General features: G+C 42.1%; 1 protein-coding gene across 1 annotated transcript in view; it reads right to left on the bottom strand.

Annotated features, from left to right (window-relative positions):
* KCNH8 (potassium voltage-gated channel subfamily H member 8) overlaps nucleotides 1-13,671 on the bottom strand; it is a 245,275-nt gene that overhangs the window by 93,765 nt on the left and 137,839 nt on the right. Inside the window, exon 7 of the mRNA XM_019532738.1 lies at nucleotides 8,790-8,997. Within this exon, the coding sequence (XP_019388283.1) occupies nucleotides 8,790-8,997 (208 nt within the window). The remainder of the gene's footprint in view (nucleotides 1-8,789; nucleotides 8,998-13,671) is intronic.

Below are 13,671 nucleotides of genomic sequence, written 5' to 3'. Positions count from 1 at the left end.
CCCAGTATTCTTTCCTGCCATGGCAGGGGGTCGGACTAGATGATCTGCTCAGGTCCCTTCCGACCCTAGAAACTATGAAACTATCTCTCCCAAATCACCATCCATATATCTCAATCTCTGGGATAATTATTTTGTTCTGAGAGGTTGTCTAAATTTGTTGGTTAAAATCTCTAAGAAACTGGAGTCTAAAAATGCTTTGTGACAGTTTTAACTGGCAACCATTTTTTTCAAACATGAATTAAAAGCAAACGAATTCTGAGACAAATTAATCCATTTCCCCCCAGACATCAGAAATAGAGAAACAAGAAGATGCATGCACATCCCACACAACAAAGGACCAAAATTACTAGAACCATACCGTGCATCTTGTTCAATTGAAGAGCTCAATGTTTAAGTGAGATATAATTATATTTGTTTCTTCTTAAAGTAGCTTCACAAAACTTAGAAAGGGTTGTAGCTTCAGAGTAATGGGTATCATACTCACCAATATGATGGCAAATTTAAAATACCAATAATCTAAAAACATAATGAATATGCCAAAACAGAAATTTAATATGAAATGCTATGGGGCAGAGATCATACACTGAACAAAAATGCTGACCTTGACTAGAGAATTACATAATTCAGTCAAAGATGTAATTTGTTGCCTGCAAGGATTTATAAGCCTGAATTTATCAGCTCTAAGTTAGTGTCTCGATGGAGTGGTCAGGTTATCTCTAATTCTGACTTGCTGAACCTGACCATTTAAATGAGCCTTTTGCAGCACAGCAGCTTCTGAAGACACCCCATCTTTTTAAAAGCTTGAAATAATTGATAACTTTATTTTAGTTTGATAATTTTTACTCCCTTATATAAATTATTCAGTTCATAGTCACATTGGGATGAAAATAAATATAACTCATTCATAACCTGTCCAAGCCAGTGATCACTACAGCACCGGTTTTGGCTCCAAATCTTGACTGAGTCTTGGGGCAGCAAAACAACCCATTTACTAAGTTTAATTTATGTCAGTCTTATATACTGAGGTACTTTACACAGGGAGCCAAAATAGATAGATGGGCAGCTATTCCAGATAACTGCTTGAAGTAGGAGCTATTATAAATATTCCCAGTAGGTGGCAGGTAGCAAACAGTGATCTTGGACTGGAAATAGACACATGACAAATGACACTAATAGCAGTGTAACTTATACCAGTAGAGTTTTACCCATTTTTTTTCCTTGTTGACTAACTCTATATGGGTAGGGACAGAAATAGCACATAAACTGGTATAAGTGATTGGGAACAGGTTCAAATCTGTAACACAACAGAAGTTCAGTGCACATAAACTGCTTTCAAAATGGCCAAAGCCAGTTTAAGATAAACCTGGATAGAAAAGTACCAGATTAAACTGATTTAGATTAAATCAGTTTATTGAACTTCTGCCCCACATCCCCTTCAGATTAAAGTTAATTCACAGTCCCTCCCCAGCATCCCAGGAAGTTTAGCACCTCCCCTTCAAATCACTCTTTGCACAGTAGGTGGGCTAGGCTTAGTTAGCCAACTAAGTTAACCAACTGAGCAGGGAGGCATGCTCTAGTGCCCCCTGGCTTCTGACCTGAGCCACTGCAGGCATGTGGATACATTTCTGGAAACAAAAGTGAATGTCTGTTCACTTGCTTATTGGTTCAATATACATAGCTTTAACTAACCTGAGAAGATTGAATTGATTCACCCTCAGGCTTTTTGAGCATCTTTACTTAGCTTACAAGACTCAAATAAATTACACCAGTTCAGGGATTTACCATATTTACTCAAATATAAGATGACCATGATTATAAGATGACTCCCCCAATAATTAAATTCTAAATATGAAAGGCTTATAAATGTTACATTTTCCAGGTATACAATCTAATTCCTGGACATTTGTCTTGAATTTGTCTCCCTCCCACTGCTACCTCAGAGAAAATAAATCCCTGGGGGAGGGTCAGGTAACCCCTCTGTACCCTCAACTTCTCTCCTTCTCCCTCTTCTTACTGTCATACCAAACTTTCCCTGAGCACATGGAAGTGAGAAAAAATTGAAAAAAAAAGACTTTGAAATAAACATAGCTGGAGTAGTTTGTATATAGCATTCATAAACTTAGTTCATTCAGAATTGATGCATTTTACCTTTTTTTGGACACTACTGCAATTTTTAGTACAGGTACTCCATAAACACAAATGTAAGCAGCACTTAGCACCTATTTATGTGTAATACAAACTAGGCATGATATTAGTGCAAAACCAAAAAGATCAAGAATTACTATATAGTTTAGTGGGATGGGCCCCCACCAGAGTCAAAAGTGTTTCAGGCCATGGATACTCCAGGGCTCATCACAGCTCAATATCTATGTATACTCCTGATACAACCCCCCCACCCCCAAAGGATCCATGTGCTAATTAGCCCCTCACTCATGACTGGAGCTGGGTGTTCTTGTCATGACTCCTATGCAGATAAAGTATAGGACTACTTGGTCCAGCTTTACCTTTTGGACAGCAGCATGCTAATCATGTGCAACAGGCTAAGAGATGGGGCTACAAAGGGATTCTGGGTGAACTGTTTGGATGATGTTTGACAGACATTTAAGGCTAGTGAAGAAACAGAAATAATTGGAAATGGGAAAGAAAGTTCAGCTGCAGGAGTGAGGAGGAAGTAAAAATGTATGCATTTTAGTGGCTCACCATGCCTTTGAAGAGAGTTGGTGCTAAGTGGGTACTACCATATATCTTATTCAGATGGGTTACACTAATCTATCCTTGTGAGGAAATACCACAACCACTAAGGTGGTTTTCCTACTGGCAGGGGAAAACCACTTTTTTTGGCAGGGGTAGTACCCTGATGAGGTAATGCATAGTTAGCCTCCAACTTTCACGTCCAGTGGGAAGATCTTGGTTTATACGCTGACTTTATGGAAATCAGAGATGTCTCCCTAGCTTTCTTCTGTGGCCATACGGCTAAAGGCAAGCGAAACTCAGGGGCATCTGAACCCCAAGCCTCCAGGCTTGGGCCTGCATGTTGGATGCCTGCCAAAAGATTTGGTAGCATCTGAAGCCCCAAGCGGGAATGGAAGATGCTTGCTGGTAGTATGGCCACATATGGTTCTTGAATGACTCATAGATTTGGAATTAATTTGACTGACTCGACATGGGACATGAAAAATTTACCTTAAAAAAGGAGTTTCCCATCAGCATTTGCAAAAAACAGGCCATGTACTTTATAGTCATGATCAGTGCTGGCTGCAATTTGTTCACGTCACAGTTTGTTTCCATTATTGAGAATATTTTGCTTTTAGCAGAAGTTCAAAAATAGACCATGTATTTAATCAGGTGTCCTTGTGTGCAAATGTAAGATAAGGGGCCTTTTTGTTTTGCTGATTAAGGGGGGGAAAAAACCTCATCTTGTATTTTAGTAAATATGTATGCCAGCTCTTTATTTACACATGTATAAATGTTTCTTGTGTCCAAGTCCTTGGAATTCATATGTACTCTTATACTGGACAGAATCCATTTTGTTCTATAAATGCCATCAAAATATCCTGAGAATTATATATGTAAAACAAAGCCAGTAACAGTAAAACAACAGGCAAGCAACATGTGTAATGTTTCATATCATGAGACTCAGTTTGTTGTGTATTCCTTTTCTATAAGGAAAAGAGGAAAACAAGACCATCATTTACCATTATGTGGTCAGGGTAGAATGGGGAGTAAAGCTCTCACATTGTGCTGTGAGGCTTGCTTGGATTATAATAAGGCACAGGCTGTGGGAGAACAAGATTGACAAAGATGCTATTCCCACTCTGTGTAAATAAGGGGTGCCAAAGATACGACCCACGGGAGAGATCCTACAAAGTCACATTATCCAGCCGTCACTGCTGGCCCTGCATGGGACTAGTCCAGTGCCCACAGAACCCACTCAAACCAGTCTGGGATACAATCCACACATGTGCCTGCTCAGGTCAGTCCAGAGTGGGTGCTGTGGGTACTGGATCTGGCACATAGGGGTAGAGGAGAGAGGAAGAAAGGGCAAATGTTAAATACAGAACCAATTATAGTTAAATAACCAGCTGGAGGAGGAGGGGCTAAGTTTGTAGAAAAACATAGCTAGATAGTCGGTGTGAATGTCAATCAATAAAAAAAAATGATAAGCACATTACATTAAGACTAGTATGGAAACCAACAAGACCTGAGTTCCAATCGTAGAGAATACCAACTCCCTGTGTAGTCTCAAACAAGTTTTTAACCTGTATCAGTTGTCTGATACATAAATTAAGTAAAATATTAAATTAATTATACAATATGCTACAATTAGGATTTGCACATCATATTGAAGGCGTAAAGAATGGTGTGAGACGTGTTTATTATTTATACTCTAGATAGGACATGATTTTAGTTATGTATCAACTATCTTGATCCTGATCCTGCATCATATTCCAGACTACCAAAAATCTTTAATTAGTGAACTAAAGTGCAGTTTCAAACCAAAGGACTACACCTAGCTTGGGACAGATCTTAAAACAATCATAAAAAAGACAAAACAAAGAGACTACCTTTTCTTTGAAGCAAGCATAACTTGAATTTTAATCTAAATAGATATACAAGTGATGCAATTGACTAGCCTCAAGGAAACATTCAAAACACAACCTCAGAGCTACTGACAAGATTGCTTATGACCACAAAAAACTAATGAATAGAATGATGAATGCCTCAAGTTTCTTGGCATCAGCCTGGGAAAATCTTCCAAGCATTAAAACCTTTCTAAGTCAGTAAGTATAAGATATAATATACAATAATGATCACGATAGAGATTTCTGCTTGATGGCTTTCTTCAGGGATACTGACAGAATCTAGATTAGTGTCTAGATTCTTCAAACTACTTAATTACCTAAAGTGGTACTTACCTAGAATCTATGGCTTGGACTGCCCATGCCCAATTTGAGCAACTACCTTTAACCCTTACCACATTGGCTCCTTCCCAGTATGGACCATGTCCTGGACATTGCCTCTGTGGGCAACCTAATACAACCTACAAGCTCAGGTAATTGCTCTGCAAGTCATGTCTCCATGCCCTACTGGGGTAGAATTCTGCTTTGCAGGTCCTTCTGATGCCACTGACTTGTAAATCAAAAATGCTGCTTTCAGATAAGTTCAGCAGTCAGCAAGGGAAGTTCTGGGATATCATAAATCAGTGGCATCTCTAGTTTATGTTGTGCTCCCAGACTTAATCAACTGATCACAAAGTCAAGACAGTGATTCCCACTGTTAATTGGAAGTACTCTTTCCTGCACTTCTTTTCTGAATTTTGATTAAGTTATGGTGGTCTTTTGTGATTAGGGTGACCACACATCCTGGGCAAATCAGAACAGCCCAAGTTCCATAGTCCATTCCTGGCCAGTTGGCCAGAAGCCCTGGAGCAGAGTCTGGTGGAGACACAGTGTGGCATGGTGCTCCAGGTAGACAGCTGGGCAGGTGCCACTGCTTCTGTGTGGGAGCAAGGCAGGTGGACTGGAGCAGGTACCACCCCACTCTAGTCCACCCAACTTGCTTCTATGCAGCAGCAGCAGTGCCTGCCCAGCCACCTGTCCAGTGCTCTGCATCTCTGCTGGACTCTGCTTTGGGACATTTAACCAACTGGCCAGGATAGCACTGTGGAAGCTGGAGCTGTCCCTGGTCACCCAGGATGTATGGTCACTCTATCTATGATCTTCATGAAACATGTTCAGCAGAGGTAGTCTTGCAAACTCTTAAACAAGACAAGTGAGAAGACACTAACTTTGCAGTCAGGTTGGTTGTGGTCATCCAATAGAACACAGAAGAGTAGCTCCACTACAGTCATTAGGGTCTAACTAAGAAATTAAATAATGAACTTGTGTAAATTGAGTCCCTCAGGTACACACCCCAAATACAGCTGCATTTCCCCATTAATATTAGGATTTTTTGTGTATTTGATTAAAAAGGCAGATGCTGCTTCTAAGGGTTTATGGTTGTCCTACTGATCAACCTCATGGGGTAGAAATCCCTTTCAAAGTGTATTTGTAACATCTCTGTGCTTATGTTGCACAGCCATAGAAAATACCTTCAAGTGAACTAATACAATATTTCTCCATCATCCAGCAAGAGCTTCAGTCTTTTTTTGTCCTCATGGATGTATCCTTATACTATATGTGGTCTTTTGCACCAAGTAATATTTACATGTGTACCCAATACCTCTTACTTCTAATGAATGAACTCTTTAAAACAACTTTGATTGGCCAAATTGTTCACTAAGATGGACCAGCATGGAAACAAACCAGAAATTCTCTGGCTTAGATCTCAGAAAGACATGAATAGAAAATAGTTATTCAAACCCTATCTGACCACTAGAAATACCTAGTAATGCTCTAGCCATGTTTTGACATTTTGTGGAGTGCAGCCCTGGCTCTGCCAACCTTCCGCTGCCAGACTGCGCTCCGTGGAGCCCCATGGAGCTCAGTCCAGTGGCAGGAGGTGGAGCGCAGCACTGGCTCTGTCCATCTCCTGCCACTGGGCTACACTCTGAGCAGCTCCACAGCCCCACAGATTGCAGCCCAGTGGCAGGAAGCAGGCAGAGCCAGGGCTGCGCTCTGCCTCTTGCTGCTGGGTGTAGTCAGTGGGGCTGCAGAGCCACTTGGAGTGCAGCCCAGCAGCAGGAAGCTGGTAGAGCCAGGGCTGTGCTCCACCTCCCACTGCTGGGCTGAGCTCCATGAAGCCCAGCATCGGTCCCAGGTAGCAGCGGCAGCCTCCTGTCATTCGGCACAGATCTGGGGCCCTGCACCCCTGGGAGGAGGTCCAGCACAGCTCAGCAGCCCTCCTGGGGGTGCGGGTCCCCAGATCTGTACCAGATGACAGGATGCTGCTGCCAGCAAGTGTCAGGAGCTTTGCTTTTTGCAGTTTGAGGTGCAATGTCCAAGAAACCTCTGTACCCAACTTAGCAGGCATCATGCCCTCAGAAGCGGCAACCATCCCTGCAATTTTCATATGAATCAGCCAAGAAATAATACAGTTTTAGGCATTTACATGATTCCCCATTATAGCCTATGAGCAAAACGTCGAAATGTGTCGAAACCGTTTCAATGAAACTGTTCAATGCTTCAAAACGAAATCAAACGATGAAACGAAACAATGTCCATTTGAAATGGTAAAATGGACGTCAAAATGAAACAATGGTGTTTTGCACAGTCCTAATAACCAAGTGCCTTTGAGAATCTATCCATAACATACTTGGTACTTGGCTCAGATGGTTTAGTCAGAAACGTTCTCCTTCAGGAGGGGAATAGACTAGATGATCTTGTGAAGTCCCTTCCAGCCCTACTTTCCAATGTTCCTATGTTACAGAGTTTATATTGTAACCTAGGAAAGCATGCACAAGGTAAAATGGTCCAAAGTGTACATATTTAGCTTTTCTTACTGAATCAACATACTGATACCCATAGAAGTAACAAATATTATTTACTATATATAAGTTTGAAAGGAGAATGAAGGTGACATCCTTAAATATGGATGCAATATATATAAAAGTGTAATTTACATGGACTTTAAAAAATCTTTCTTAAAGGAAGCAGATGGATTTTTATAGAAAATAATGTAAAACATAAGTATTTTAGTTTGGTGCTAATAGTAACTCTTCCATTGCTGGAGTATTATAAATGCTACCGAATGTAGAATAATAAAAAGTTGCTGCTGAAGTTCTTGAGGACAGGAAGGAGATTTGTTCAAGACTGTTACACAAATCATACCTGACAGATTTGAGTATCTAGTGGAAGCAGCATCCTGACATTTGGCCTCCTACTAATCTGCTCACTGTATATTGAAGGTGGTCCATTTTCAACCAATCACACAGCTTTCATAGAATGAAAGCATTTAGCAAGCAGGAACATTTCAAATAATATCTGTTCGTTGTACAACTAAAAGGTATGTCTTGTATTTTGTAAGACTAACTCAGCATGGACTAATTCACAGCAGTAGACAAACAATAAAGACTCCTTGTTTTGTTCTGTGCTCATTTAAACCCATGGAAATGACAAGCAATGCCATAAATTATGAAGGTGTAAGTGAGATAAGAATCAGGCCCTTAAACACAAGTTTATGTCTTCTATTTTGTGGCTAACTGAAAATTAATCTAACTTTTGCAAATCGTAGAAAGATCATACTATATCTCAAAGAGAAAATGTCTCATTGAAGGGAATGAAGACTGGGAACAATGGAGAAATAAAGACATGGGATTTAAAAAGTAAGGAATGAAAAGCAGGAAAAAAAACCCACTTTACTTCCTCAAGTACTATCTGGATTGCAACAATTAGTCCAGTAGCTATGCTTTATTAGTTAGTGGAGTCAAACAACTTTTTAGGCCAGCAAAGGTTACAAAACTTGCTCAAGTGAGAATCTCGAGCTCTAGAAGAAAATGCTCAGACTTCAGAGTGTTTTCGTCTGCTATGGAAATCAATAACAGTATCAAATACTACAGCAGTGCAAGTAACTCACAGACGTAGACTGCACAAATTTCACTCACATTGGTAAACTTCAAATAGGATCCCAGTCGGATCCATCATGAATGATTTACTCAAATAACACTTCCCTTTCTGTGACCAACTTGCCAAATCCTTGAGGTCTTGGGCAGACCTTTAACTCTGAGATCTTGATAAAATATACTGTCAGGTTTTAATTTTTTTTCTACAAGGTATTATGATACAGTACTATCAACTGTAACCAGAACGATAAAATATTATGTCATTTTCATATAGTAAAAGCACTCTTACCTATGTCCCAAGTGAGGGGATTATTCTTTTCCATCTCCCTTTTCCCAATGACGTACCAAAGGCAGGCCATCCAATGAGCAAGCAGAGCAAACATGGACATAAGAAGTGTGAGAACAATTGTGCTGTGCTGAGAATAACGATCCAGTCTCTGAAGGAGACGTAAAAGACGCAGTAACCGGACTGTCTTCAGGAGGTGAACAAGGGAGACCTGGGGGAATAAACACAGCAAGAAGAATTTTCAGCAGCTGACATGTAACAGACAACTATATAGATTAATGAAAGGAAAGAACTCCTCCCTCCTTTCAACTTCTTTGAAATTTCTCCCCTTCTGTTTGATTCTCTCATGCACCGAGTTACAATTTTGACTTTAGTGTTCAGACGCTGGCTAAGCCACCACATTATTTTTAGCTCAGCATGCATCTATTAAGTACATTTGACTGAGACCAAATGGACTCCAAAATGCAGGGCTCTAACTGTGTATTTAATGAAGTTGTACTCCTTGGGTTTCACTTTCAGTTCTGTATTTTTCAGTTCACTCCTTCCAAAATAAATTGAAAAAATCCAAACAGACTATTATAACTGTGGCCCCTGGCAGATGTTCAAACAATGGCATGACTAGAATTGTAGGAACTTTATGCCACATCTCAAACACTGCACCTCTGCCATGTTAGATTTGCACTGCAGGAGGTGCAATGGTTGGGATAGGGCATAAAATTCCTCCGATCCAAATAACATCACTGCTGAGCTGCTTCTAGCCTGCTCCTGCAGACTGGGCAGGGAGGCCCCTGTTGCAGACCCAGGGCTGCTCCTATCCCTCTGCAGGTTCCAGACCAAGAACTGTTGGGGCCAGGTCCAACAATCAGCTGATAATCAGGACTGGCTGTGGCAATCCCAGATGGGTTCAAGACCATAGGCTGTTGGGGCAGGGTCTAACAATCAGATAATTGTTGGACTTGGACCTGGGTGGATTCCAGACTTGGGGCTGTTGGGGCAGGTCTGACAATCAGCCCCCCTGTGGGAGCTGCAGGGCAAGGCAAGAAAGACTTCTGGACTCAGGGGTTGCCAGATACCCAGCAGTCTGTGCCCCTCAGATCCCCCTGCCAGAGAACCTTGCACCACTCTTCCAAAAGCCATTTTTTGGCATTGGGACTAGGGTTGCCCTGGTCCCAATGCTGACACTGACAATCAAGTGACTGTCAGCATCAACATGGGGATACTACATGTTCAATTTATGGTGTCATACAAACAAGCCGCAAAGAAGTTCCATATTTTTTGTGGAATAACTTTATGGCTGGTTTGCCACTTTCGAGCGCCATAAAATCAGCTGAATGTGCAACACTGTTACTATTTATAATGTGATTAACACACGCACTGTAACTGTAATGTGTGCCAGGCACCTGATCTTCCCTAACAAAGACACCATGTATATTTAAAAAAGACATACCTATTTGTAATAGGTTTTGATTATGGATGACAAATAGTATGACTAATTAGCAAACACGGGACCTAAATCAATGGAGTTACATATCGGATGAAACTGGCTCAGGAATAAAGCCTTGGAAAAAAGAAAGAGTTGCTTCCATAGTGGAAATTAGATTTTTTTTTTAAATGGCAGGTACTCTGCTCATAGGAAGTGACAACATATTATAGCTATTCTGCAGGATATAAGACCAATGAAATCATTATGGGCTCACTTCTATGCTGAGTGTGGTAAATTACTGCTTCACAACAGTGGGAATCTCAGGACAAAAATGGTGTCTCAGGAAGGAAAAATGTTTTTAAAAACTCCTCAACAAGCAGAGGGAGCATCCTTCTTGCTGCATCTCTTCATGGAAACAGCCCACCCCACTCAGTGCTCTGCATCCTTCATATTCCCATTCAGCAGTAGCTGGAGTACAGGAACTGTCATTATGAGAAGCTCAGGAGTACTCTCCTCGAGGTACTGGCAGAAGAGCTTATGCAATCTGATCCTATATTTGTAAGGGACATGCTCAGTACATACATCCTTTTTATAGCTGCTTCACAGTTATCAAATAACACTTAGACAGCATTTCCAAATCCCTGCCACACAATTTTATTTTTTCCTGCACTAAGCATCATTCTCACTGGCTCATTCTGCACCAGCTAGCAAAGGGTCCTTGTGAGAAAAGCAAAAACAAACTACTTGACTCCCTCCAGAGCACCTAAACACTTAGCAATATGTATTATAAAAAACACCAGATGGACATCTGGATCAAAATCTTTTCACTTTATAGCCATTATTTATCTAGGCTAATTCAGTATAAACTGGAGTAGTTTGGATTCCATTCCCCAAAGTTATATTCTAAAAGGTTAAACAACTAGCATGGATTTATGAAAACCTAAGCCTGCAGTGGCTAATATACTTTGCAACCTGGGCCAGTTTAAAATTACTAATGAAATTACAAACTAGCTATTGGTTCTCTTGGGCTCCCGGACATACCTGTCTAAAACCATGGAGATTACTGAAACTACTCCAAATTCACACTGGCATTACTGAGTTCATTAAGTGCTTTTTACTAGTCATTTCACTGTTACTGTGTCCTCTTGCCCTGCTTCATGTGTTGTTTTGTTCATCTCTTATCCTGTACGCAGGTGTCAATGAGATTAGGTATATTTGAAAAGTTAAGCATGCATGACTGCACAACTGGGGCCTGAGGCTATAACACATCTCAGGGAGATCCTGCCTTTACCATACTGATATAATTATAATTATATATATTAATGCATATCATTCATATTAATTAACTGACTCCCATACACTCAATCCCCAACACCTCCATACACCCAATTCTGATGTGATTTGCTTCACAAACCCTTTCCTGTTCCTGCCTCAACTTCTTCCTCTGCACAAGATCTCACCAATTTTTTTTAAAGAGAAAACTGGCAATGTATGTTTGATAGTAGGTAGGGTCGGAAGGGACCTGAGCAGATCATCAAGTCCAACCCCCTGCCATGGGCAGGAAAGATTACTGGGGTCATACGACCCTGGCTAGGTGATTATCCGGCCTCCTTTTGAAGACCCCCAGGGTAGGAGCCATCATCACTTCCCTTGGAAGTTGGATCCAGATCCTAGTCACCCAAACTGTGAAGTAGTGCCTCCTGATATCTAGCCTGAATCTACTCTCAGTCAACTTATGGCTGTTATTCCTTGTTACTCCTGGTAACAGCGAATCTCCCATAACCTGCTGGTCTCCCTTGGCTAGTTTGTAGATGGCCACCAAATTCCCCCTCAGCCTTCTCTTGTGGAGGCTGAACAGGTTCAGGTCCTGTAGGCCATAGGGCCTGCCTTGCTGCCCCGAACATGTGAGTGGCCCTCCTCTGGACCCTCTCGATGCTGGCCACATCCCTCCTGAAGTGCGGTGCCCACAACTGGATGTAGTACTCCAACTGAGGCCTGACCAGTGTCTCATAGAGGGGGAGGATCACCTCCTTGGACCTGCTCATGATGCATCTGTGGATGCATGACAAGGTGCAGTTAGCCTTCCTGACCATGTCCCCATATTGGCGGCCCATGTTCATTTTGAAATCAATAGCGACTCCAGAATCCTTTTCTGCCTCTGTGCTGATGAGGAGGGAGTTCCCCAGCCTGTAGGTATGCTGCTAGTTCTTCCTCCCCAGGTGCAATACCTTGCACTTGTCTGTATTGTAACCCATCCTGTTCTCATCTGCCTACCCCTGTAACCTGTTCAGATCTACTTGTAGCCTGTCCCTCTTCTCCAGTGTGCCCACTTCTCCCCACATCTTAGTGTCATCTGCAAACTTGAACAAGGTGCTTTTCATCCCTTTGTCCAAATTGTTGAAGATGTTGAACAGTGTGGGCCTGAGGACTGAGCCCTAGGGGACCCCACTGCCCACATTCCTCCAGGATGAAAAAGACCCATCCACCACCACTCTCTGGGTGCGGCTCTCCAGCCAATTTGCGACCCATCTGACTGTGTAGGCATCAATGCCACAGTCACCTCATTTCTTAATGAGAACGGGGTGAGACAGTGTTGAAGACCTTCCTAAAGTACAGAAAGACTATGTCCACCGTGACACCCGCATCCAAGGATTTTGTGACCTGGTCGTAGAAGGCCACCAGGTTGGTCTGACAGGACCTGCCTCAAATGAACCCATCTTGTCGCCCCAAGCATGATCCCCCCTGCTGGTCCCTTGCAGATGTGCTCCTGAATAATTTTCTCAAAGGCCTTCCCCAGGACCGGGGTAAAACTAACGGGCCTGTAGTTTCCTGGGTCCTCCTTCCTCCCTTTTTTGAAAATGCAGCCCACATTGGCCCTTTTCCAGTTCTTCAGCACCTTGCTAGAGCAGCATGAGTGCTCGTAAACCTGTGCCAGGGGTCCTGCAATGACCTCTGCTAATTCCCTCAGTACTCTGGGGTGGAGATCATCAGGACCTGATGATTTGAACATATCTAGTCCCACCAGAAGTTCCCTGACTAGGTCCTCACTGACCCTGGGCCTGGCAGCGCCTCCCCTGGGTCCTTCGGGGATCCCGGTGTGAGGGATGCCCTGGTCCCTGCTCAAAAAAAATGGAGGCAAAGAAATTGTCAGGACCTTCCCCTTCTTACCTTGTCCTTGCTTTCCCCTTTAACTTTCTTCTTCTCCTCTCCTGAATGGAAAAGTTCCTACTTGCTCATCTCTTATGCCTCCATCTGCCCTGTAGTTTCATTGAATCCATGCTGTCCATTCTTACTGTCCCCTTTACCTCTCACTATTTTCTGTCTTTCCATTCAGAATGCAAACATCTTTCAGTCTCTTTTGTCTTAAAAAGCACCTTGACCCCCTTTGCTTCTTCAGCTAATGCCCTATGTATAAATTCACTGAACATGCTATCCACTCCTTTACCATTCTGTTAGGCATCT

This window comes from Crocodylus porosus, unplaced genomic scaffold (assembly GCF_001723895.1).
Source record: "Crocodylus porosus isolate Cpor-Errol unplaced genomic scaffold, CroPor_comp1, whole genome shotgun sequence".
NCBI lineage: Eukaryota > Metazoa > Chordata > Crocodylia > Crocodylidae > Crocodylus > Crocodylus porosus.
Note: the sequence above shows the minus strand (reverse complement) of the source record. Positions and strands in the feature narration are given on the sequence as shown.